The sequence below is a fragment of the Triplophysa rosa genome, linkage group LG16, assembly GCF_024868665.1.
Source record: "Triplophysa rosa linkage group LG16, Trosa_1v2, whole genome shotgun sequence".
Classification (NCBI taxonomy): domain Eukaryota; kingdom Metazoa; phylum Chordata; class Actinopteri; order Cypriniformes; family Nemacheilidae; genus Triplophysa; species Triplophysa rosa.
Window position 1 is genome coordinate 1,179,461 of NC_079905.1, and position 23,229 is coordinate 1,202,689.

Genomic DNA, 23,229 nt, shown 5'->3' on the forward strand with positions numbered 1-23,229 from the left:
CATATAAAATAAATTTTATTATCCATTTTACTGAATTTCTAAACTGTAGTGGCTTCTATATAGACACCATCTTAGGGAAAGAATGTCTGACACTGACGCAACATTACAACTGTATGCATGTGTCCAAACTTCAATATATAATTATTGTATGGAAAAAAAAAGGAAAAAAGAAAGCTAATGTCTCTCTTTAGTTTGTTTACACTCATAAAAATGTGGCCGGGGAGAGAGAGAGACGGTCAGTGAGTCTGTTCAGGGCTGAGCTCCAGCGGCAGCAGGAAGCTGAGCAGCGAGAGCGCTCGGGGACGAGATGACAGGAGAACCTGCGATGTTCGCCATCGGCTGGGCTGAAGACATGGATGTGACGCCTCCTACACACCAAAGAGTGAGATTTCAGAAGGGAGGAAGCGACGGGTGGACAGAGATGAAGAGTGGGTGACACTGGAGTCAGAAGTTTACCTGTGATCATACTGGATGTGCTGACTGGAGTGGAACCAGTGGACAGTCCTGACGTCGAGCCCATCCTCGCCTGATCCTTCACTATGGGATCTGACAAACCACATGAACACGGATGAACTTGATTAATCTAACAGCGAAGGGTTCGTTTCTGATAGAGGAAACCTGTGCTTTGTTATTTAATACATCTTGAATATAAAAAAGTCAAGGGTCATGTCCTGTTGTCACTTCTTGTCAATTTTTGAACAGGTGTGGCTATGAAATTGACTAGGCAAACTAAGACACACACTCACAGAAATACGGGTGCTCCATCGCCTCTCGGGCGGTGAGGCGAGCTTGGTGGTCATAGCGCAATAGTTTGTCTATGAAATCCAGCGCTTCTGTGCTGACCAGATGCTGGTTCTCACTGTGGACAAAACGCTCCCACCTTTTCCGGGAATGTCTGGATACAGAGATGATTTCAGAGAATCAGTAAAAACATCACAAATGCGACAAAAAATGACCACATACATCATGAACACAAATCACCATTTACCTTCCCAAAATGTCGTTGAACCGTGGATCCAGCTCAATGTTGTATTTGTCGATGTAGTCATAAAGGTCCTCTGTACCCAGGACTTTGGCAATCCGTACCAGCTGAAACAAGACAGTGTTCATGTGAGACAGCAGGGGGCAGCGGCGCCTTACAGACTGCAGGGTAATCTCACTCAGCATTGATCCGTATCAGATTACCATCAGCTCAGGTGGCTTCAAAGCGAAAGCTCTCACCTGATCATAGTTATCGTGTCCGTGAAAGAACGGCTCTTTCCGGAAGATCATGCTGGCCAACATGCAGCCGAGACTCCACATGTCTAAACTGTAGTCATACATCTGGAGACAAAACCAACATTCGACTTCAGGACAAATGACACGAACAAGTGAAATCTTGAGGTTAGATGAAAGTTTCTCTTTAGAATCTTGTTTGTGTGGTCTGATTTTCACCTGATAGTCCACCAGCAGTTCAGGTCCTTTGAAGTATCGAGACGCCACCCTGACGTTGTACTCTTGACTGGGGTGATAGAACTCTGCTAAGCCCCAGTCTATCAGACGAAGCTAAACCACAAACAGAACCACGTGTGATTCATGCAGTGCATAATGTTATTACTGGGAAAATATCTTTCATTTATTCTCAAAGTTTTGCGCTTGTTCCTACAGCAACAAACAATGCTGCTTTTTATAACTACGGCAAAAACACAGTTTTTTGAAAGGTACTCGTGTCAATCGGCTCCTCAACCAATCAGGCGGCCACATGCAGGCGTAGGTTACGGCTTGACCAATGATACGTGGCGATGGGTGGGGGGCGCGGTACCTTTCTGTGTTCGTGGTCAATCATTACGTTGTGTGGCTTCACATCTCTGTGCATGATTCCCATACTGTGGCAGTAGTCCAAAGCCTGAGAGAGACAAAAAAAGGTCATTATAAAAAGTATGGGACAGAGAGAAATGACAAATGAATTAAAATTGTATTAGTTCAAATATAAAAGATTATTACAAAAGAGCATTTGTTATTAATACATTGTTAATAGATTGTTAATAGCAGATATCAGACTGCTTACCTTTAGGATCTCATACATGTAGAACCGAATGTCGTAGTCTGATAGCGTTTGATACAATTGCTTAAAAAAACGAAACAAAAAGAGCTTGAGCTGAAATGATCGTGTTTGTTGCATTTAACCTTTTAAATAAGTCGGTAAAGTGTTTTACCTTAAAGTCTGTGTTGTTCACATGTTCAAAAACCAGAGCTGGGGTTCGAGACTTCACCGAGATACACAAGAGACGTCAATTAGACAGTGTGACAGTGTTACGATCACTTACATATTGAATATGGCAGACACGTTTACTGACCACAGGGTCCTTGACAATGTCTCGAAGTGTGATGATGTTGGGGCCGCCTCTCAAATTCTCCAAAATTTTTATTTCTCGCTTGATTTTCTTCTTCTTTACTGGCTGCACACAGACAAGAGACAAAACACAAAATCATTAATGACGATGCGTCAGGTTAAACCAAATATCCGTGTCAAGTAGACAATATCATCACTGGTTCATTTGATTTTGGATCACATCTGAGAAAGGCAGAACATTTTGATGAAAGATGAAAAGAATCATTTCTTTGGTATATCATGAACCTGTGAATCCAGCTCTAAGAGCCTACAGAACATCATTCAGCCCCACAAATTCCTAGAACATCTGACTGAGGTTATCTGACCCGACTGCGTCTAGACTCGTTTCTCCAGCTTCATCCCTCGTGTCTCCAGCTACGGGAAGTTCATTATACACGGTTCGGTACGTTACAGGACAGCGGCACTAATCTTCCACACTATTTATCACTTCGTTTGAACAGAAGCCCTCAGCTGGAGAAGTGTTATCGGTAGGATCTAGAGCTCTCTCCGGTTAAGAGCAGGAACTGGTGAGGCGCCTGCGGATCTGAACACCCGCCAACAGGTTCTGGTGTGGATACTATTCCCGCTGTCTGCCACAACACAAACAAGCTTGTCAAAGAAAACGCGAACCAGGATGAGGCATGAAGTCTGACGCTCTTCACCTTGAGTATTTTGACGACTACTTTTTCGTTGTTTGTTATGTTGATGGCTTCGAACACTTCGCTGTATTTTCCTCGGCCGAGCTTTCGCACCAACTGATAATCATCTTGATTCCTGTAAACGACATAAAACACAAATTCACATTGACTTGCTTCTCTATCGTGTCAATACCTGGAAACCGCTTCATCAAACTCTCAAAGCCAACCACATGAACAGTTATGAAGAGATCTGAATTGAGTGCAGTGCATTGTGGGATACTGTAACCTACGCTGAGCGCTCTATCCTTTTATATGAATGACTTTACAATAGAAATTCACATTTATTCACACTCGTCGTTTCACACTCACCCCCACTCTACGACGTGAGATTCATAGTCCCAGTATTCCCGTGGTCTCTGTGTGTTGACGTCTGGATAAACGCGAGATCGACTCGTGACAGGGCCGGACATGATGTGCACGTGTCACGTCTCACGTCAGGACTGTGATAACACAAGAAAAGAATCAATACAGGACTGAGCTTTCAGAACAACAGACAACCATACCATCGAGCCGCAATAAAAGCCTCGGGGCCTTAACCCCTTAAACTCTGGAGCTATTTGGGGGATTTCCGCCTGGATTTGGCCTTCCCAAATTGAAAAGCTTCCCATATCCACACGCAGAGGTGTACATACAAAAGTTTGGTATCATTTTACAGGAAACCCTTTGAGGTTACATAAAACACCGTTTAAAGTGATCAAAATGATTGTTTATGTTGTCTGCGTTACAATAAACACACACAAAAATAGGCGCTATTTGTTTTGTTTATTTAACAATAACTCCAGTACTCCGGCTCCCTGCAAACAATTTGAGATGTTTCCAGCACATGTCATCAAACACGGGAGAAAGGAAAATTGTCTCTATCATAATCTATGCAAGAGTTATTCTATTCCAACTGAAGGGAGGAATAATACCCTTTTTATACAATTTCCGCCTACCAAAATTTGAAGTCTTCCCATAGCCACATACAGTGGGATAAATGCAATATCTTAAAGGGCCAGTTCACTCAAAAATGAAAATTGTGTCATCATTTACTCACTCTCAGGTTGTTTCAAACCTATATACATTTCCTATAGCCATTTTCGGTTCTGTGACATCATCCACTACCACAGTAGGAGTGTCTGAAATCGCCCACTATACCCTCATTCACTATTCCCTACATTAGTTCACTAATATAGTCCACTTTCAATTCGCGCACTGGATATGCTGCGGGCGCCATCTTCTGCCTAGACTCGGGAATTCATTCAGCCCGAGCATCACGATAGATGGCTAGCAGCGAGCCGTGAGTGAACATCGGCTGTACACTCGTTATTATGATGCATCATGGGATTGAATGAGTGCACTCAATAATGTCCACTATGAACACCACTAAAAATGGATGTCCCCTCAAATAGTGCACTATATTAGGGTATAGGGGGCTTTTTCGGACACAGCCAATAACGTTTTTTTGTTCTGTTGAACACAAAAGTGAGATATTTTGAAGAATTTAGGAAAACAGTTCGGGGGCATCTTTGACTACCATCTAATTTGTCCTACTATGGCAGTCAATGATGTCACAGAATTTTGCAAACATTCTTCCAAATATCTTTCATTTATACAGGTATGAAATGACATGAGGCTGAGTGAATCATGACAGAATTTTCATTTTTGGGTGAACTGTCACTATAATGTCATTTTACAGAAAACCCTTTGAAATTACATACAAAACTGCTGTAAGTGATAATATTATTATATATGTTGTCTGTCCTATGATGAACCACCTCAATACAAGGCGCTTTTTTATTTGTTTTGTTCTAAACCCCGTCTTTGAACGTGAATAACTCAGGCCCTGTGTGCTCTAGCACAGTGGTTCTCAAACTTTTTCGTTGTAAGGCCCCCTTTGTGTAGAGTGCATCGCTTTGCGTCCCCCCAAATAAAGACTTATGATCTTAAATGTAACATTTTTATTTAAACAAAAACATATTTGGTTATACAATGCTGAAACATCAATTCTTTTGTCTGGTGGTCTTATTTTTCTGATGTTTGATTGCATAAAATCTATGATCATTTTCTATATATGACCCTTTCGTGTAATTCAAGTCACCAAGTTCCCACCTGCCAAAAGTGCTAAAACAAGATACTACAAGGCCACAGAAATCATACTTTTACTTGATGATAACCATAGCAACATGACTTTAATTCATATTTCCAATCGTCTCAGAAGAAATCATAATACTATATCAAAGAGAGCAATGACACACAGTAGTACTTTTTGCCTTTTATTTTTCTATGATCAAACATCTTTCACACTGTAAATATAACATAAAGAATGTGCATAGTGTATAGTCTCTTGTCTGACCAGAAGAAGTGGGACTTGTGGTGAGAGGGGCTGGGCCCAGGGGTGCTGAAGGGCCTCTTTGGAGGAACCCACTCATCATCAGATGAACTCAGACTGTAACACAAACAAACACAGTTCATGCCAATGTAACGAACTGTGTCTTTATATAATAAATAATATAATAAACTAGCAAACATCTGAATACTCGTCTAGCAAGCGCAGTCATGATAAAAAATGATGACACAAATAATACATTTCAAAAACCATAAACTTACTTATCCAGCGATCAGGATCCTCTCCTTCAATGAAGGCCACCTCTCGTACCCAATCGAAGCTCGCGTCGCTCTCCAAATCCGTGACACCGAGTCGATCTAACTCTTCCAAACAGCCTCTAACCCGAGAAAAACCTTCTTTTGATGCCGTTTTCCCTTTTTAGAAGCCATTTTTGGAGTTCCAAACGAGCCCGTGCCGTGTGCATTACTCCATGGTGTGTCTGGGCTATGTGTTTTGCACATGTCTCCTCTCGTTCACGCTGCAATATCTCAGCCGCTGCTTGGTCGATATAAGCTTGCGATATACCATCGTAAAGCTGAGAGCCAAAGCTCTCCGAGGATATGCATGTCATCTGGATCGGTGCATGTTTTCATATTTCCCCGAATTTTAAAATATCATAACACTACTTTATTGTACTGTACTTTACACATGCACACAACCACAGTCAGAAAACGCTGAACATTTTGACTTGGATTTGAAATGAAAACTCATTTTGTAGATGAGAGCCTAAGGTAAACGATGATGTAGCATCTGCTGCAGCTCACGGAGCACATACTCAATCATTTCACTTGTCTGTTTACAAAAGACGATTTCATACCTCACCATTCAGTGGAAGACTGTGGGATGTGTGATTATAATTCGATTAAAATAACAGTGGAACCTTATTCCTGGGAATGAGAGCTTTTATTTGATGTATGACTTGCACATAAGTGTCATATTCGAGTAATATGAAAAATATGAATACTGGGGGGGTAGAGATGGTGTAAATTAAGTGTAAATAACTTTCTTGCAATGAAATAAATGTCAAAGTGATCCATATCTGCAGAAAATAGAGATTCTAAGCTTTCAAACAGTAGCACATGTGGGGTTCTTGGTCCACTACAGACCTTTAAAAACGTCATTCCTCTTTAAAGCCGTGACCTGATCTGCGTGTGGTAGAGAATGAAAGTAAACCGTATGACCGAGACGCTTTACGGACGCCTGACTCCCTGATAAATTGGACCTAGGTGCTTAAACACTGGGCAGAAAAGTTTTAATCTAAGTGCAAGCAGATCGAGGAAGAGTAGACCATGCGCTCCAAAAATGTCAAGACATTCTTTCAGGGATGAAAACGCACACCAACACGATTTATGAATATCTTCTGCAAGCTATTTGATTTTACCACAGTTAAGAGGGTACGTAGAATCAAGTACTTTTTACTAAAAACCATCCACGATGGATCATTTTTGTGCTGGATGAGATTTTGGTTTGAGCATCATTCCAGAGATTCCCGACAAACAGTGAGCACTGAGCACAGCGCTAAACCTGATATCACATGTTGCTTTTAAAGTCACAATGCTTGTGTTCACTGAGAGTCAGCGCTGGAGTCAAATATTTGGTTCGAAGTTCCCAGAAAGGGTCACCCAAAGCCAAAAAATGATAAGGTTTACCTTAATGTTTGAGGGCAGCCACTGAAATCTTGATGACTTTATCGTTGTACTGGCAAGAGGGTGAAACACTACACACCTATAAAGCAACACAAAACAAGTAACATTAAAAATCATCAATGACGTCAGTTGGGATTAGTGTAAATAAAACATGCTGTGTGCAGCCAAACCAGACCACAGACATCAGCATTAAAAACGCAACAACACAGATGTTGTGTGATGTTTGACAGGTTTGTGTTTTATCAGAAGACACAAACAGTCATGTCAGTCACGAGACTGAAATATAAAATAACCATCACATCAGCCTTTAAGATTTTAATAACATTGATGCAGACATGTGCCATTTTCTCTCTCAATATTATTCAGTGCTGCTCAATACCCAATAATTCCCATGAAATATGTTCAAGCTCTGTTAGAGGCGGGACTACCCGTTTCACGATCCAATGGCAGCTTCTCTTTAAACAGCCTCTTTTTGTAATTGATCACATTTAAGCCAGAAATAAAAATTCTGTCATTTATTCCCCCTTTTCAATCAAAACCTGTACATGACTCTATATTCAGTGGAGCACAAAAGAAGATATTTTGAGAAATGTCTCAGTGGTTTTGTGATCATACAATTGAAGTCAATAGAGTTTAAAGGCGGGGTGTCCGATTTCTCTTAGCCGTTGTTGATGTTCAAATCACCAAAACAAACACACCCCTACCCCCATCTTTCGCTTTCGTCAGCGCTCGGCGCTGTAATGTCCGTCCTGTGCACCTTACTGCTGATTGGCTACAAGGTTGTTTTGGTACTCTGCCTGACTCAGTTGTCTAAAGCGTCATTTGGAAATCGGTTACCCTGCCTTGAATGTTGTTTGGTTATCAACATTCTTCAAAATATCTTCTTTTGTGTTCTGCAGAAGAAAGTCAGTAATACAGGTTTGGAATAACATGGGGGTGAATAAATTGTATTTCATTTTAACTGAATCATTAGTTATAAGTGATGTCGGGAGCCTGTTGTTGGTGATATAATAAAATATGTTGTTGCTGTATGGCCACATTAAATGCACCCTTGACACATGTCCTATAAATTAAATATGGATATACTCCAGTGTTTACAGTTATTGATAACCACACAGAGACCAACCCACATATTCAAACAAACGCTAGTGAAAAGAAACCAGGAGCGCACAAACTGCATCTCAAAACCTAGTAACTTGACCACCTAAACAGCATTTCTGGCAATTATGTTTTGAATGCACAAAATTACATTCAAAATTGCTATCTACATCAGGGGTTCTCAAAGAGTGGTCCGCAGACCACCAGAAAAACCATGTCCAAGAAATAATGCCACAATTTTTATTTATATTAAAAAGTGCATATTTTCACATGGACATTTGCACTAATACAATAAGCATATTGTGTTTATTATTCCCACCAACATTAACTCTGGGTCAACAACAGAAATGTTTATTCTATTTCAATTGAGAACAGCAAATGCCTGCTTTCTTCAGAGGCTTGCAAACAAAGCTAAAGCTCATAATAAAATGACTCTGTTTTAACTCATATAAGTGGTATTACACTATAACACTATACAACCTGCATTTAAGAATTTAGGTTAAAAAAATACAATACAAGTAGTTCGAATGGCACCTAAGAGTACAAATATGCTTAATAACTGTTAGAATTATAAAGGTGGTCCTCGAAAAAAGAAATCCCTGGCCCAAAAATGTTTGAGATACTTGGTCTGTCTATGTAGGTAGCTCACTAGTTTGGGACACAAAAATAAGTCAGATAGCAAGATTAAAGAATACAAAAATGAGACAATCCGTTTAATTCAGTGATGGTTTGGGGGTAAATTTCTCCCCAGATTAAACACCTTCGCTACCATGCAGAATCACACCGATTTACTAAAAATCATTGCTTGTACAATTGAACCTTTTCCTATACTGTCAGTATTTAATCCAAATGTCCTATAAAACCATATCCACCCTTTAAATATCCCACTGAAAAATAAACCACATCTATTCTTCGAACACCATTTCCAACTTCTATAAACATCATACGAGGTCTGAATAAATACTGGTTTCATTATTTTGATTTATTTCTAATTCTAATGATGAAGATATTAAACAGGAAAAAAATCATAAGCTCAGTCTGAAGTCTTGAACTCTCATTCAGATCTGAATGGGCAGCATCAGTTGGCAGCTAAACTAAAAGCCTCGCTCAATTTTAAACATTTAGCTTATTTATTTAATTAATACATCTACACTCAAGCATATCTTAAGACATAATATAAACGTCAAACACAATAAAATACCCAACGAATCGTCGAATTAATCTTTATATTATTAGCATATCATCACGTTAGCCTATAGCCATGCTAACGTTTAACATCTACAGATTAAAGGCATTATAAAAACACAATGAGTAGAAAACACAATATACAAGTCCCAAACTGTCAATAAAATTATTCAATGATGCTATACCGGGTAGAAATTCGTGTTATATGGCATAAATTGTTGAAATAAAATGCGGTTTGGATTACCTCTCTGCTCTCTGTTAATATGGCGGAGGAGTTAGCGCGAGGAGACGCGACGCTCCTCCAGTCCTGCAGGGGGCGCGACACAGCGGCGCGCTCACTCAAGCTGACTTCCGCTCAAAGACACTCGATTTCCAGACATCCCGCTGTCAGTCGAAGCCATTCTATTACTCTGAGGCTGAGACGGCGGAGAATATGCTATTACTAAACCAGCCATCCCACTCTGCATTGTAAAAAATGTTCGTGATTTTAACAAAAAATGATTTTAAAATGCTAGGGTGAAAACCTGTTTAACTGTAAAACCCCTTCACATATATAGTTATATTTTCCTATAGTTATGTACATTATGGTGTTTTGTATTACATTTTACGTTATTTAATTAATTGTTAAGAGTCGCATCTGTTAGTCTCATTAATTTTACCCCAGATAGATACACAGACTGACAGATTTTTATGTTTTGTGAAGTATAAATGTAGCCCAAAATGTTGTGTATTAACAATCTGAGTGAGAATGTAATTTCATGGTAGACAAGAATGTTGGCATTGCGAGTCAGTAGTTCATGTGGGTTCATTGTGTGTCTGAGTATCACATGACTCACTGAATGAATGGGATGCCAGGTTGATAGTCTTTTATTTGATAGAAATATTCGTAGTTATCAGCTCCTCTGACATTAATTAAAATGCCAGATACAAAGACCTGAAGTGTGACACTCTAGAACCCTGTCAGCATCTTATGAAGCTTATTAAATGGCCTGTCTGTCAAAGTAATAAAGAAATGGGCCAATTTACCTGATGACAGGCAACTCAATTACCCATTTTTGCCAATTGTAATCCAACCTAATGTGGACTTGCACTTCAGAAAGATAACTGATGGAAGAAGTCTGAATAAGTGTGGTTTTCAATGACAGTAAATCTCATTGTAAAAACCATTTCACTTAATGTAAGCCCTTCTGTCTGATTCATTCTTTTAAATATTATTTAACTGCTATTAAGAAATGTCTAATTAGCCATTTTAGACCTAATTAGATTATTATAACCCTAAAAAAAAAGAGCGAACATTCTTTTTCACGATACCAACATTTGAATCAGACTGTCCAGCGATTTTGACGAAGAACATGTCTGAAGTATGAATCAGGACAGTCTTGAAGTTTAATACCTGTGAAAGTAAAGCCACCTCAAACTATTTGATAGAATGCCCGAGTAATTGAGCGTGGATTATTCCTCAGTCTCATGTGATACTTCTCTGTATTAAAAAGTGATTCAATCCCATCAACCGCTGAATAAATCCTGTCTGGTATGTGCTGGTTAAAGAGCGTCATTTTTCCACGATGATGGAAGGCAATGAAACTTATCTTGACATTATGACAGCTGGCACAGGGTTCACGCACTTTATCAGGAGAGGTCGCAGCTTCTTACCGACCACACAAATCAAACAGCACTCACATTTGTGTGATGGTTGCTTTATTGCAAACTAATTCTTCAATCTTCGTGGTACACAAGCCTTTTTCATATATCTATTATATTCGAACAAATTGAATGAAGACACAACCAAGAAAGGCCATTCAGCAAGAATAAACAGACCTCTTAATACAAACGCTTTCGCAATATAATTGTTTTTAAATGAATAATAATATAGTGACGATGTTTAAAAAATACATGTTTTATGTTAAAAACGAGTACTTCTCTCATATGTGGACCTATTATATAAATAACTTTCTTATTAATTGAACTGTGTGTTCGTTAATGGCTCTGTTCCTGAAATCATGCCAACACACCTCAGCAAACAAAGGTTTTTGAGTTCATACTAATCCTCACGGTCGTGTAACCCGAGCGAGGTGGGTTTCTCTCATGTAACGTGCCTTTTTTCAATCCCGAATGAGTACATTATGTACGGTCCCGCTCATTTCCAGGGGTCCCGTGTGCCCTCGGGCGCGTTTCACATACACATGTAAATCTGACCTTACCAGCTTTCAAAGACTTCCCTCGCCAACGTGTTTCTTGAAAAGACAGCTAAGCGGCCGTAATGTGGCCTAGCGAGGGATCCTCAATGGTTAATTATCCATTTACGCTTTTAAAGGGAAAAATCCTTTTAGCGTGCAGACAGAGGAGTCCTTTGATAGCGGGCGAGGCTGCTCCGAAATACCACAGCGGAGGACATGTCAAATGTAACTCTATTACACAGGAACACTTTCTCCCATTATCAAAACTCTAACCCCGGTTCTGCTTCAGAGCGGCCCGTTCCATTTTACCACAGGCGCCCATGGAAATCCACGAAAGGTAAAACCCAGATGGGTAGACTTCCTGTCTTGTCTAGAGACGGCCCGTTTCCATTGGCAGGAGCTTGGTCTGATAAAGGGGAAAATAGTCGACAGATTGAATGTCCACGGACGGACGAGTCTCTCGTTGGGACGTACAAGAGCTCTTAGTCTTACGCTTCACGCGTTTGTGACATTCTCTGAGATCTTTGTCAGGCCATTGTTTGTTGAAATACTCACGACGTTATTTGTGTCGTCACGGCAGACTTACGTCACACCTCTCGAATTCCGCCCGCGTCTACTCCTGACTTTCTGGCAACGCAACGTATCTCAAAACGACAGGTTCGGCCCAAGACGCTACCCGACACTGTTTTCCAGACCGTCTCTCTCGCTCTCCCTCCCTCAAAATGAATCTCAAGAAAGAGCAGGAATTTCCTGAACACGGATCTCACAGTCTTTCCTGCAGCGCTGAGCACTAATACCTCCTTTATCGCTGGCATCATGACAACAAGAGGCCAAAAAACAAGCGCCATTTCCCCAACACCAGGCTTTTGACTGAGGAAAACTTCTATTTATCTTCTGCCAGGCCGCTATTGCCTTACGGAGCAATTAGGGTTACCTTTCCCTCCGAATACTGCCCTGAGACCCAGGGAATCCCCCCACTGAGTGAACCCACCGGCGGTCTATGGGGCATCGGACTGACGTGCACAGGTCAAAGACCACCTGAAGATCAGGTTAAGCGCGACCTCCTGCTCGCATCACAACTTTCCACAGAAACGCAACACTTCCACCTGCAGAGAAAGCCAAACACGTTAAATATGCAGCGGGTAACAAAAGGTTTGCTGTCACACAAAGGAAGCGATAGAGACTTTCATTGGGAATGTACAGGAGACGTACGAATCCTTACATTAAGCCGTGCAATTAACGTAATCCAAGACGAAGCTGTTTTCCCCTCTTCTCTTCTTTCACAATAAGCGCAGCTCTCCTCCCACAATCTCAATGGCCTTCGAAGAGGTATAAAAGCGTCGACGGACGGCGTCGCCACAGGACCAGTTCAAGTGCAATACTACATAGTGTACTGTAGACTGCAGGAGCCCGTCTCTGATCTCCGACCATGCTCACCAGGTAAGACACCTGACATCATTTCATCGATGACTGAGACACACAACACAGAGTTTACTTTAGTTACCTTTATATCTTCACAATTCTACTATTGAGACATTGAGAAATGCACACATCACAGGAGTTGATATTATAGAATTAAGATGAAATTTCAATTCACAGCATCTGTGAGAACTTCAAAATATCGGCACATAATGCATATGTATACAACTCTCTGAAGCTAATTCTATTCTATGATGTTTTATTATAAATATATACCATTGATAAAAGATATCATTGCTATTATACCTTCGAGTTGGATGTAGGAAAATTAAATGTAGAATGAATGTTAAATTTGATATAAAACACTATTTGATTATATTTTTTCTTCATCATTAAAGGGACAGTTCATCCAAAAATGAAAATTCGGTCATCGTTTACTCACCCTCGGGTTGTTTCAAACCTGGATACATTTATTTGTTCCAATAAACACAGAGAAAGATATTTGGTAGAATGCTCGCAATTTTCAGTTCTGGGACATCAACTACTACCATAGTAGGAAAAAAAATATTTTTTGTTCTGTTGAACACATAATGAGATATTTTGAAGAATTTAGGAAAACAAAGAGTTCTCGGCACCTTTGACTACCATTTAATTCTTCCTACTATGATAGTCAACGATGTCCCGGAACACCGAAAATTACTTACATTCTTCCAAATATCTTTCTTTGTTCATCAGAACAAAGTTATTTATTGAGTGACAGCATTTTCATTTTTGGATGAACTATCCCTTGAAGTTCTTACTAATATAAAACAAAACCCCAAGCTGAAGATGTAGGAACCTGAAATGTATTTTAAAAGAAAAACTAAACAAACGTCCATTATCATCACCCTTTCAGTTATATGGAGGCATTAAACATTTCTTTGGGAAGTTTTTCTTCATTAATGGAACTGATGTAAAAATGCTCTAAACCTATTTGTCTGTATTAATAAATGATGATTTGTGTTATGTCACAGGTACATTCTTATCCTCTGCTCGTTGGCGCTGGTTCTGGTCGAAGCAGACATTGAAGCAGGTGAAAGAATCATTTTCTCAAGAAATTTGACAGACAACAGCCTGAGATACGTATCATCACAGAGAATTGTTATTTTACTTAACATGTTCTGATTTAAGAGTCATAGAGTGAAGCAATGCATAAATAGCCTTTAACATATAAACAAAATTAAAAGTGCAGATGTTTTCACGTTGTCAATAATGGAACATGTGTTTCCAATATGACATATGCATTACTTTAAACTGAAAAATGCAATGAAATATTTATTTTTCATTTTAGCTGATGGAGGGTCCCAAGCCATTTTTGCCACAGGTGAAAACACATCGCGTCTGAAACATTCAACGCGTTTTCGTGTCAAATATTCATTTAGAAATTAAACCATTTTTTTCCCACCACAGATCAGGACTCAACCTCAGACGAGGCACCGACTGGTAAGTGTGTTTCACATTCTGTTTCCAGTGTTTCAGACGGACCGCGTCTCACACGACTGCTTTTCTGTTCTGTTATCCACAGAAAGTATGAACTTGGTTTTGTCCGACCTCCCCAACGGTGAGTTTATCATCCATCACATGCAGGAGAGAAGCTGGTTAAAGAAAGTCTGGAGTTAAAACTGTGCGCAAGACTGTTAAACATTCACGATACACAGAAATAATGTCATTTTTAGAAACAAAAAAACATGTGTGATGAGGAATCCACTACTGCATGTACTGTACAACACAGCTTGGTTTCACATACATAACTCACACGCATAGGAGATCTATTCATCTAGTGTAGCTCTATCGTTTAGCCTCATAGCCTTTCTCATCACAGTTCACAAAAAATGAAAATCCTTTCATCATTTCCTCACCCTCATGTCATTCAAAACCTGTATCGCTTTCTTTCTTCTTCAGAACACAAAAACGTGTTTTGAGGAATGTTGATAACCAAACAACACTGTTTGTATGAACACAAAACCACTGAGACATTTCTCAAAATGTCTGCTATTGTGTTCAACTGAGAAAAAGAGTCAAATACAGATTTTGAACCACATGTGGGGGAATAAATGAGAACAGAACTTTTATTTTTGGGTGAACTGTGCCAGGGATTTACTCAAGATGCAGACCAGTCTGGTGTTAGTCTTTATAAGTCTGCCCTCTAGTGGTGTCTGAAAACTCACGCACATCTTTTTTCCATCCTCGGACATCTCTCCTAAAATTCCTTGGCAGAAAAGAAACCAATTGTTGAACATAGAGCTTTAAAATAAAATAGACAGCATAGATTTGTCTTGAAAAATTATTTCAATTTGAAATCCCACAAAATTGTATTTCTTGGCAAACCTGAGCACAGTTTGAGACACTGTTCAACGAGTAGTTCACTTCAAAATTTGTCGGAATAAAATGAGGAATAAAAATGACTATGGAAAGTCAAATGGGACAAATTTTAAAGTTAACTACTCCTTGTAAAGTCTCATGTAAAGTGAAAAAATCCTAAGCAGCACAAGATGAAAGCAAAAGTCTCCATTTGCTTTCCATTCAATTCAATTCAATTTAATTTAATTGTTGTACTACTGATAGAATGAAGATGTTAATGAGATCTCATCTGTGATTTTTCTTTTCTTTATGTCCAGATGAGCTTTTGTATCATAATGGAGCAACCGCAGGTATAACAAATGACAGCACAGTTAATGATAAAAATAAAGAGTATTCATTCAATTGAACTATTGACAATCAGCTGTAAAAATAAACATCACAAATAACTGTAATAATCAATCGTCCTATCATCATTTAGATGCCAGCAGTACTAGTGCAGAGACAGGAAATAATTGTGAGTATCAGAAAATAAGAAAAATCTCACATTTTAATTCTTACTCATATTAATTTACACTAAATAGCACAACGAAAGACAAACTGCATGAACACTAAATGTCTCTTTCTATTCTCAGCACCTCAAGTAAATGATGTACCCAAAGCAGGTGAGCAATTCCATTATATGCAATAATTATACTATTATATGTAAAGTGGAAAACAATATATATAGTGGTATAGACTGTATGTGTAGTGTAGAAACATGAGCATCATCTAGTGCGGGACAAAAAGTCAATTCAAATATTTCTTGCATTATTACATTACTTTTATATTTTCCCTAAAAAGTGTCATTACTGCATTGGGAAAAACTCCTTTTAAAACTGTATTTACATCATGGTAGAATTTATTTGATGCTGATGTTTTATAAAAATATTAGATTATAAAGTACTTTACTGTAGTATAGTTTTTACTATAGTAAACTGTGCCAATTGTAGCAATTACTAAACTTTGTAAATGTATACTATAGTATTCTGTAGTATTAACAATAAGCTGATAACCTGTAGTATATTTAATATTTACTACGGTAAACTGTAATACATTTGAATATTTACTACACTTTGTAAATGTACACTATGGTACTCTCCAGTATTAACGATAGCAAATTCATTGTCAAATTGTAGTATATACTGTAGTAAACTTTCACATTTACTATGGTAAGGTTTAATAGCTCATTTTACTAAAGTTTACAATAGTAAATAGTACAGTACACAACATTTTTTGGACTGTGTTTTCACCCATTCGCTATGAACATCTCACGTTTGTTTATTTGTCTCTAGATGCAGCTCAATCTAGTATGGAAGACCATGATGGTAAATTTCAGATTGTAATAAACACATACAGTGAATAAACGTTTAAACTACAAGTCGTACCATTTTTGCCAATTCTCGGTCTCTCTCTTCAGAGGACGAAGGCCCAGACTCGGAGGAGGTGGCAGTGGTGAAACCCGCCCCAGTTCCAGTCCAACGGGCAACCAAATCCCACAATGCATCAGCACGCAAGCGCAGCAAACCCTCCTCTGCCACAAAAAAGAGATCAAGAAACCTTCGTCCATGAGATGTGAACGGTAGACAGGGAATCAAAGACAGACCCGTCATGCCAAGGCAGTAATATAAGAAAAACAAACATTATTGTTTTTGTTTGCAGCGGCATTTTTTATGTTTTGAGAATCTTGAATTAGACCTTATCTTCTGTGATGTACTGATTTATCTGTGTTTGTCGATCTATTTGTTTGTTTTTATGACATTCGGCACAGACTCTATGGGTGCTTGTCAAATATTCTACAAACTCAAGCCAGAGGTCAGGCTGACACAGACACTTTGATGACTTCATTTTAGATCAGACAATACAATGTTTAGATTTTTATATTGTATTAGATTTATAGAGGGTTCGTTTTTGTTTTAGATCAATTACAGGATAAAGTTACGGGATAAGAATCAAAATATCTCAGACTTGACGACAAGCGCTGGTGCTGGCAACCTGATGACTACGTGCTCAGATATGCCGAGACTTTTAGCTCTTAGAAAATACACCGAAAAAGCCTTCGCTCTCCTCACAATGTCAGTGTTTAAATCAAAAGTGTTTCTATCTTTGTTTTCAGTAACTTTTTTTATACACAAAGTATTTAACAGTATTGAATTTAAATATTACAATCAATAACGTGTTATTCTGAAGCATTTCTTTCTTTTTATTGTACCCCTAAATAAAACACAAAGCAATGACTATTGACTACTGTTTCTTGTTTGCCTCAATAAAAAATAAACAAAGAAAGAAAGAGTTTTCAATGACTTATACAAGAAATGCAAAATGCATAAATAATAAATATCAATTGTATCATTTAAACTAACATTAAAGCAAAAGCAATGCATATATGATCTTTTATAACTAACTAACTCCAACTTTTATAAGTGAACTTTCTTAGTGAAATGAAGTGAGCTGTGATTGTATAAGTAATAAAGAAAACGAGTCTTTTAAACTGAAAAAAGAGATTCTTTCAGCTACACTAAGCATTCACTTAACATGTGATCCAGAACCATCGAGTACTTTCCCTGCGGACACACCTGATACCTGCGACACACATTAGGTCGTTCAGTGGTTCTCTAGAACTCTTTGCCTTACACTGTATGTGTCCACTTAAGCCTATAGAGAGTGTCTTTCTGTGGAAAGGTCGTGCCATTCTCTCACGCTAAAGCTGATACCCGTTTGGAGTCCTGTGACGTCCACGGGTGCTTTAGTACCGGACCGGACCTGGCACGTTAAACCACACAGCTCTCTTTCTCTGATCTATACGCAACATTTTGTTTGTCAGACTGTCAAACTTCTCATAATCCTTCTCATAAACACATACGTCACATACAGAGTATTGCGAAAACTCTCTGAGCTGTAGTGCAGATTTCTTTTAGTTTTATTTATGAATATGAAAACGTTTCTGCATGGAATGAACATTAATACATTTTTTGACATTTTAACTTGTCAAAACACCAAGTCACATTTTGCCGCTTCTGTTTTTAGAAATGGCATCAAATGCAACATTGGCAATGAATGCATTTCTACCATATGACAGCTTTATGTGCTAAACAGGCCAAAATCTAACTAGTAAATTAACATTTTGGTATGAAATACTGTCATTGTGTATTACGTATCAAATCTATTCTGACAAAAGAGGATTTTTACATAAATCGCACCCGGTTGCTTTGAAGGTTCTGGAAAAGCTTTAGAGTTGGTCACCCTATAGGAGGGAAATGTATGGACGATGTAAGCCAACGCTTCTCACACGGGTTTCCATAAATCCCCGAACAAATGAAGTCAGACCAACATACACACCAAATCCACATTTCATTAACTTCTTAACACCTTAATCTGTTCTGTCTAATAAAAAGTTGAAATGAAAAGCTTGAAAGCGCAGCTAGTAGTCAAACATCACAGGAATATGAAGAACAACCTGTTGCGTGTTTTGGAGGCCGCATTATTTCAGACGGGGCTTTAAGAAAGCCCTTCTGTTTAACAGCGCTTTGACTGCAGGACTCCTCTCATATCAGCTTCTGGGCTTACTGGAATCCCAAACCACACCGCACAAGCTATGAAAACAGTTCTGACGCTTTTTACACCACCGGCTGTAAGTTGCGAGGAACGTGTCAGACATGCAGAGTTCTTCGTTTGGATAATACACACTCTTCAATATGGATTTTTTGTCAGGTTGGGAAAGAGACTCTGTGCTGCACCCTTATGGTGATGAGAGATATTACTATGGACATGTGAAAAAGCATTAGCATTCTCAGCTTGGTTGAGCTCAGACAATGAAAACAAAAAATCTAATATTTCCAACGAATGTTAAGAAATTCCTGTCATAATGTGTAACATTCATAGAAATCTTAAAGGGATACTTCACACAAAAATGAAAATCCAAACAGATTTCGCCCCCCATTGACCCATTGACCATAGTAGGAAAATTGTATCATTTTTTTTCTGTTGAACACTAAAGAAGATATTTTGAAGAATGTAGGACAGCAAACAGTTCTGGGGCACTTTTGACTACCATTGTGTTTTTTCCTACTTATGGGAGTCAATGGGGGACAAAATCTGTCTGGTTATAAGCATTCTTCCAAATATCTTTCTCTGTGTTGCAAATGTATGCAGATTTGGAACAACTCAGAGGTTGTGAGTAAACGATGACAGAATCTTGGGGTGAAGTATCCCTTTAACAAGATGCTACTGGAGCAAATGTGAATGTGAATAATGTCTTGCTATATGGGACATGCATGGAAGATCTAGAAATAAAAACAATTGACTTTATGTTACTTCTGATTTTCCTGTGTGCGTTATATTTCGTTGGTAACACAACTGGCTTGAATGATTCAATCAGCATTTCCGAGTAGTAACAACTATAAACACGAGTCAAATTTATTTTACAGAATCGACTTGCATAACTTCCCCGTCATGGGACATGGACTTCAATGGACGCCAGGGAGAGATGGATTTATCAGCGAACTTTAGCACAAACAGGCTTTTTCCTCCACAGGGCTGTAAGACATTCTTCCATTTCACAAGCTGTTACCATTGACTCCCTCTCATACAGATGAGTGCATCAGGACATGACTATCTGACACTGTACACATCTACAAACAAACACTCTAAACCACCTACTATAACGCTTCAAAATGCTTCAATATTTCAATTTCGGTTCTTTAACAAATTCTCAATGAACTCATCCGACAACATCTGTGTTTGGGAGATGAAACATCACCACAACTTCAAAACTACATGGATTTGCAATGAAGGACATAAAGATGGACAAAAATATCACCCTCAGGGGTGAGCTTTGTGACACGTGCTAGGAAACAACCACGCAGCAGACCCTAGCAACCACCTAACAACACCTTAGCAACCGAATAGAATCAAATCAAATGGAATAGAATAGGATAACGGCACACAGTGAAAATGGTTGCATATATTGCTTCACGCGTAAAAAAGCAGATATAGTATAACGCAATATGCACTTTACAATATACGACATGTGATGTTAATGTATCAGAATGATTTTAAGCCACAGAGAAATAAATACGCAGCTTGCAATTGTATTTTAAATGTTGCATCAGTACACAGCAAGTGACTTCTAGATTCTTCTCCTTTGTTTACAGAGCAACACAAACAGCAGTATTTAAAGCTTGTTGTTGGATTTAAGCTGACGAACACAGAATTTCAATGATCTCCGGCTGTGGTCCACAGAAACGTCAAGTAAATTTAAAGCTCACACAATGGTGCACTACCGCATGCCACTTTAACTAACCTGTTTCTGAGGGAGAGCGTTTGCTTTGTGAAAGGTTAGATCACTGAGAATACAGGACAAGCAAATAAACAGAAAAACAAGAGAGAGAGAGAGAGAGGCAAAGTGACATGACAGCTAAAATCACGACGGCTCTCCCTCCAAACAACCTAACTGTAAACCTAACCTAAACGTAGCCCTGTTAACAAACAATGATTTTTATTATTTCAATATGAACCAAGTCAGGATTGCTTACAATGGAGTCATGTGTGTTTTGTGGGATCCTGTGAAAGCGTTTAACAGGTCAAGGGGTCGTCTGCTTAAACATACTGAACTCACATTCATATTGGATTATCGGTCACGAGATGGAAAGGAGAAAGAGGCGAGAACATATGACGTGTTGGTCAACATTAAAAATAAAAGCACACGGATCGGTGAATGGGCCGATACAACAGAACACAAGTCTCTTTTGAAGAAATGAACTCAGCCTTTAGATACACTGTTTCCGTAAACTGGAAAAACAGAAATATAACATAAAATAATTGTTTTTTTCTGTAAAATTATAGCATACAAGGATATATATTAAATAGTTTTCCCCATTTTTCTTGTAAAAACTGACATTTTCTGGCAGCTGGCTACAGCTGTACGATTACACTTTCCCTGTTTTTCCTGTAAATTTGCGGTCTTTTTCTGTCATTTTACGGTTTTTGACCATAAATCTGTAAAAAAAAAAACAGTACAATTTTGTTCTTTGACATTTTACGTGGAAAATCTGTAAAAAAAGATAGAAAAATTCTGTAAAATTACAGTTTTTTACAGTGTACATGAAATATTGTGCTTGTCGTTGTCAACACGGTATGAACTCAAAGCCAAACTCAAATTTCAAATATCTATTTGTATTTCAGATCTGAACCATTGCAAGAATCATTTGCCCACAGGTGTAAGAAACCTGTAATGTGAGCAGTTAAAAAGCCAAGTTTCCCCGTTTAGCAAGTACCGACGTCACACCTACATCATTGCAGGCTGTCAAAAACCCCACCGAATGGCCACGACACTCTCACACTTTAAAGAAAACTCTAGACGCAGCTAATCTCCAAACAGAGCCTAATGGCAGCAGGGAACTCCCCAAAATCACCGGCCATCAGAAGCCCTTTAGAAAGGCCGCCGGACCCTATAGAGATCTGATGAGACATTTAGCGCAGGACTCATTTCCTCAACAAAAGCTCATTTACATCCCACACTAAAACACTGACTTGTTTTCCTGATCGTTTGCATATAAAAACATACCCAACACCGCTTTGATGAACGACTCCAGCGGTGTGTTAAATGTGAATAGGGGTTTGCAATGATTAACCTTTACCGGGAAGATGCGCTTTAGTGCTGGACAACGATGTTTTTAAGCCCAATAAATTTCTCAATGGAGCTACAAAGAGGCTTTGTTTGTCGTACGGCTACTCTCAGCAGAGAAACAGAAGCTTTGAAAGAGTGTGTGATGATGGAAGGCTTGCTCGAGGGTTCTTCTGTTTGCAAATGCAACATTAGGATTGTTATCAGACAATTATTCAACTACGCTTAAAGAAATGATAAATCAAAACAAATACAGAGGCAAATAAGCAAACTATAAAAACCTAGTAAGCAAAAACATGTACGTGTCACGTGACTGTAATCTGCACTGCTTATAAATTAACATCATAATGGTTCTTGCATGGAACTACTCAGATATGAATCCGAACACCCTAGCAACCGCACGGAACTGCCCTGGCAACCATCAGTAACACCTTAGAATTCTGGTGATGCAATATCCTTTACATTATTATCAGAACATTTGAAAAACTATACCTTTTACTTAATTCATTACTTGATTGTTCAAACAATAATTTACATTTATTTATTTATTTAGCAGACGATTTCATCCAAAGCTAGTAACAAATACGAGAGCATTTAACATCTCGGCTAAATACCGATTAAGATTCTCAGGCTTAATACATTTTCACTGAATGGCTTTCATATCGATTTTTATTTAATTAAAGTTGACGTTGACAATGATTTTCCAGAACACCAACGTTGAAAGAAGCACATACGTGTATTTATTCTTAATTCCCAATAACAAATGTATTAAAACACAAACGACGCATGAACGTAATAATGTTTTGTGTGTGTATGTGGTGTTGACGTCTTGTTTGTGCCACACCAAGCAAATTAGACATTTAATGGGTCGTGTTCCTTCGAAAAAATTCAATTTGATCAACAATGTTAAACAATGTATGTCCCATGATCAATGTTTACCCTGCAGAACAGATCAGTCTGTCCTGGACACCTTCAATATAAAGAAATAAACAAAACCTTGAACATTTTCTGCCCAGAAAGTCTTTGTTTCCTTTCTAAGAACATTCCACGGAATGACGGAAAACAGCATCAGAGTCAGGAGAAGCAGCAGGACAGCAGTTGAGACAGAAACACCAGCAGCAGCATATTTACAAAAGCTAAGGAAACACAAACAATAGCGGGACGGCCTGATTTCTTAACCCTGTTTTAATGAGAGGAGCTCTCATGTAACGCCTTTGGTCTTTAGCTCAACCCCCTCAGAGGCCACGAACCACTGAGGGTATAAAA

The 23,229-nt window shown here is 38.7% G+C and overlaps 2 protein-coding genes across 2 annotated transcripts; one reads left to right on the top strand and one right to left on the bottom strand.

Annotated features, from left to right (window-relative positions):
* zgc:86598 (STKc_CK2_alpha domain-containing protein) lies at positions 1-9,721 on the bottom strand. The gene is made up of 14 exons (XM_057355526.1): positions 9,611-9,721; positions 7,087-7,162; positions 3,379-3,509; positions 3,034-3,145; positions 2,337-2,438; positions 2,196-2,246; positions 2,048-2,107; positions 1,802-1,885; positions 1,435-1,545; positions 1,222-1,323; positions 989-1,089; positions 747-895; positions 457-546; positions 1-368 (listed from the first exon to the last, which is right to left on the bottom strand). The coding sequence occupies exons 3-14, from the start codon at positions 3,477-3,479 to the stop codon at positions 250-252; spliced, it is 1,182 nt and encodes a 393-aa protein (XP_057211509.1). The 5' UTR covers positions 3,480-3,509; positions 7,087-7,162; positions 9,611-9,721; the 3' UTR covers positions 1-249.
* A 3,091-nt stretch (positions 9,722-12,812) lies between these two features.
* Positions 12,813-17,447, top strand: si:ch211-133n4.6 (uncharacterized protein LOC797776 homolog). The gene is made up of 10 exons (XM_057355331.1): positions 12,813-12,983; positions 13,976-14,034; positions 14,293-14,325; positions 14,412-14,444; positions 14,527-14,562; positions 15,620-15,652; positions 15,781-15,816; positions 15,935-15,964; positions 16,634-16,666; positions 16,759-17,447. The coding sequence occupies exons 1-10, from the start codon at positions 12,973-12,975 to the stop codon at positions 16,908-16,910; spliced, it is 456 nt and encodes a 151-aa protein (XP_057211314.1). The 5' UTR covers positions 12,813-12,972; the 3' UTR covers positions 16,911-17,447.
* Positions 17,448-23,229: the final 5,782 nt, after the last annotated feature.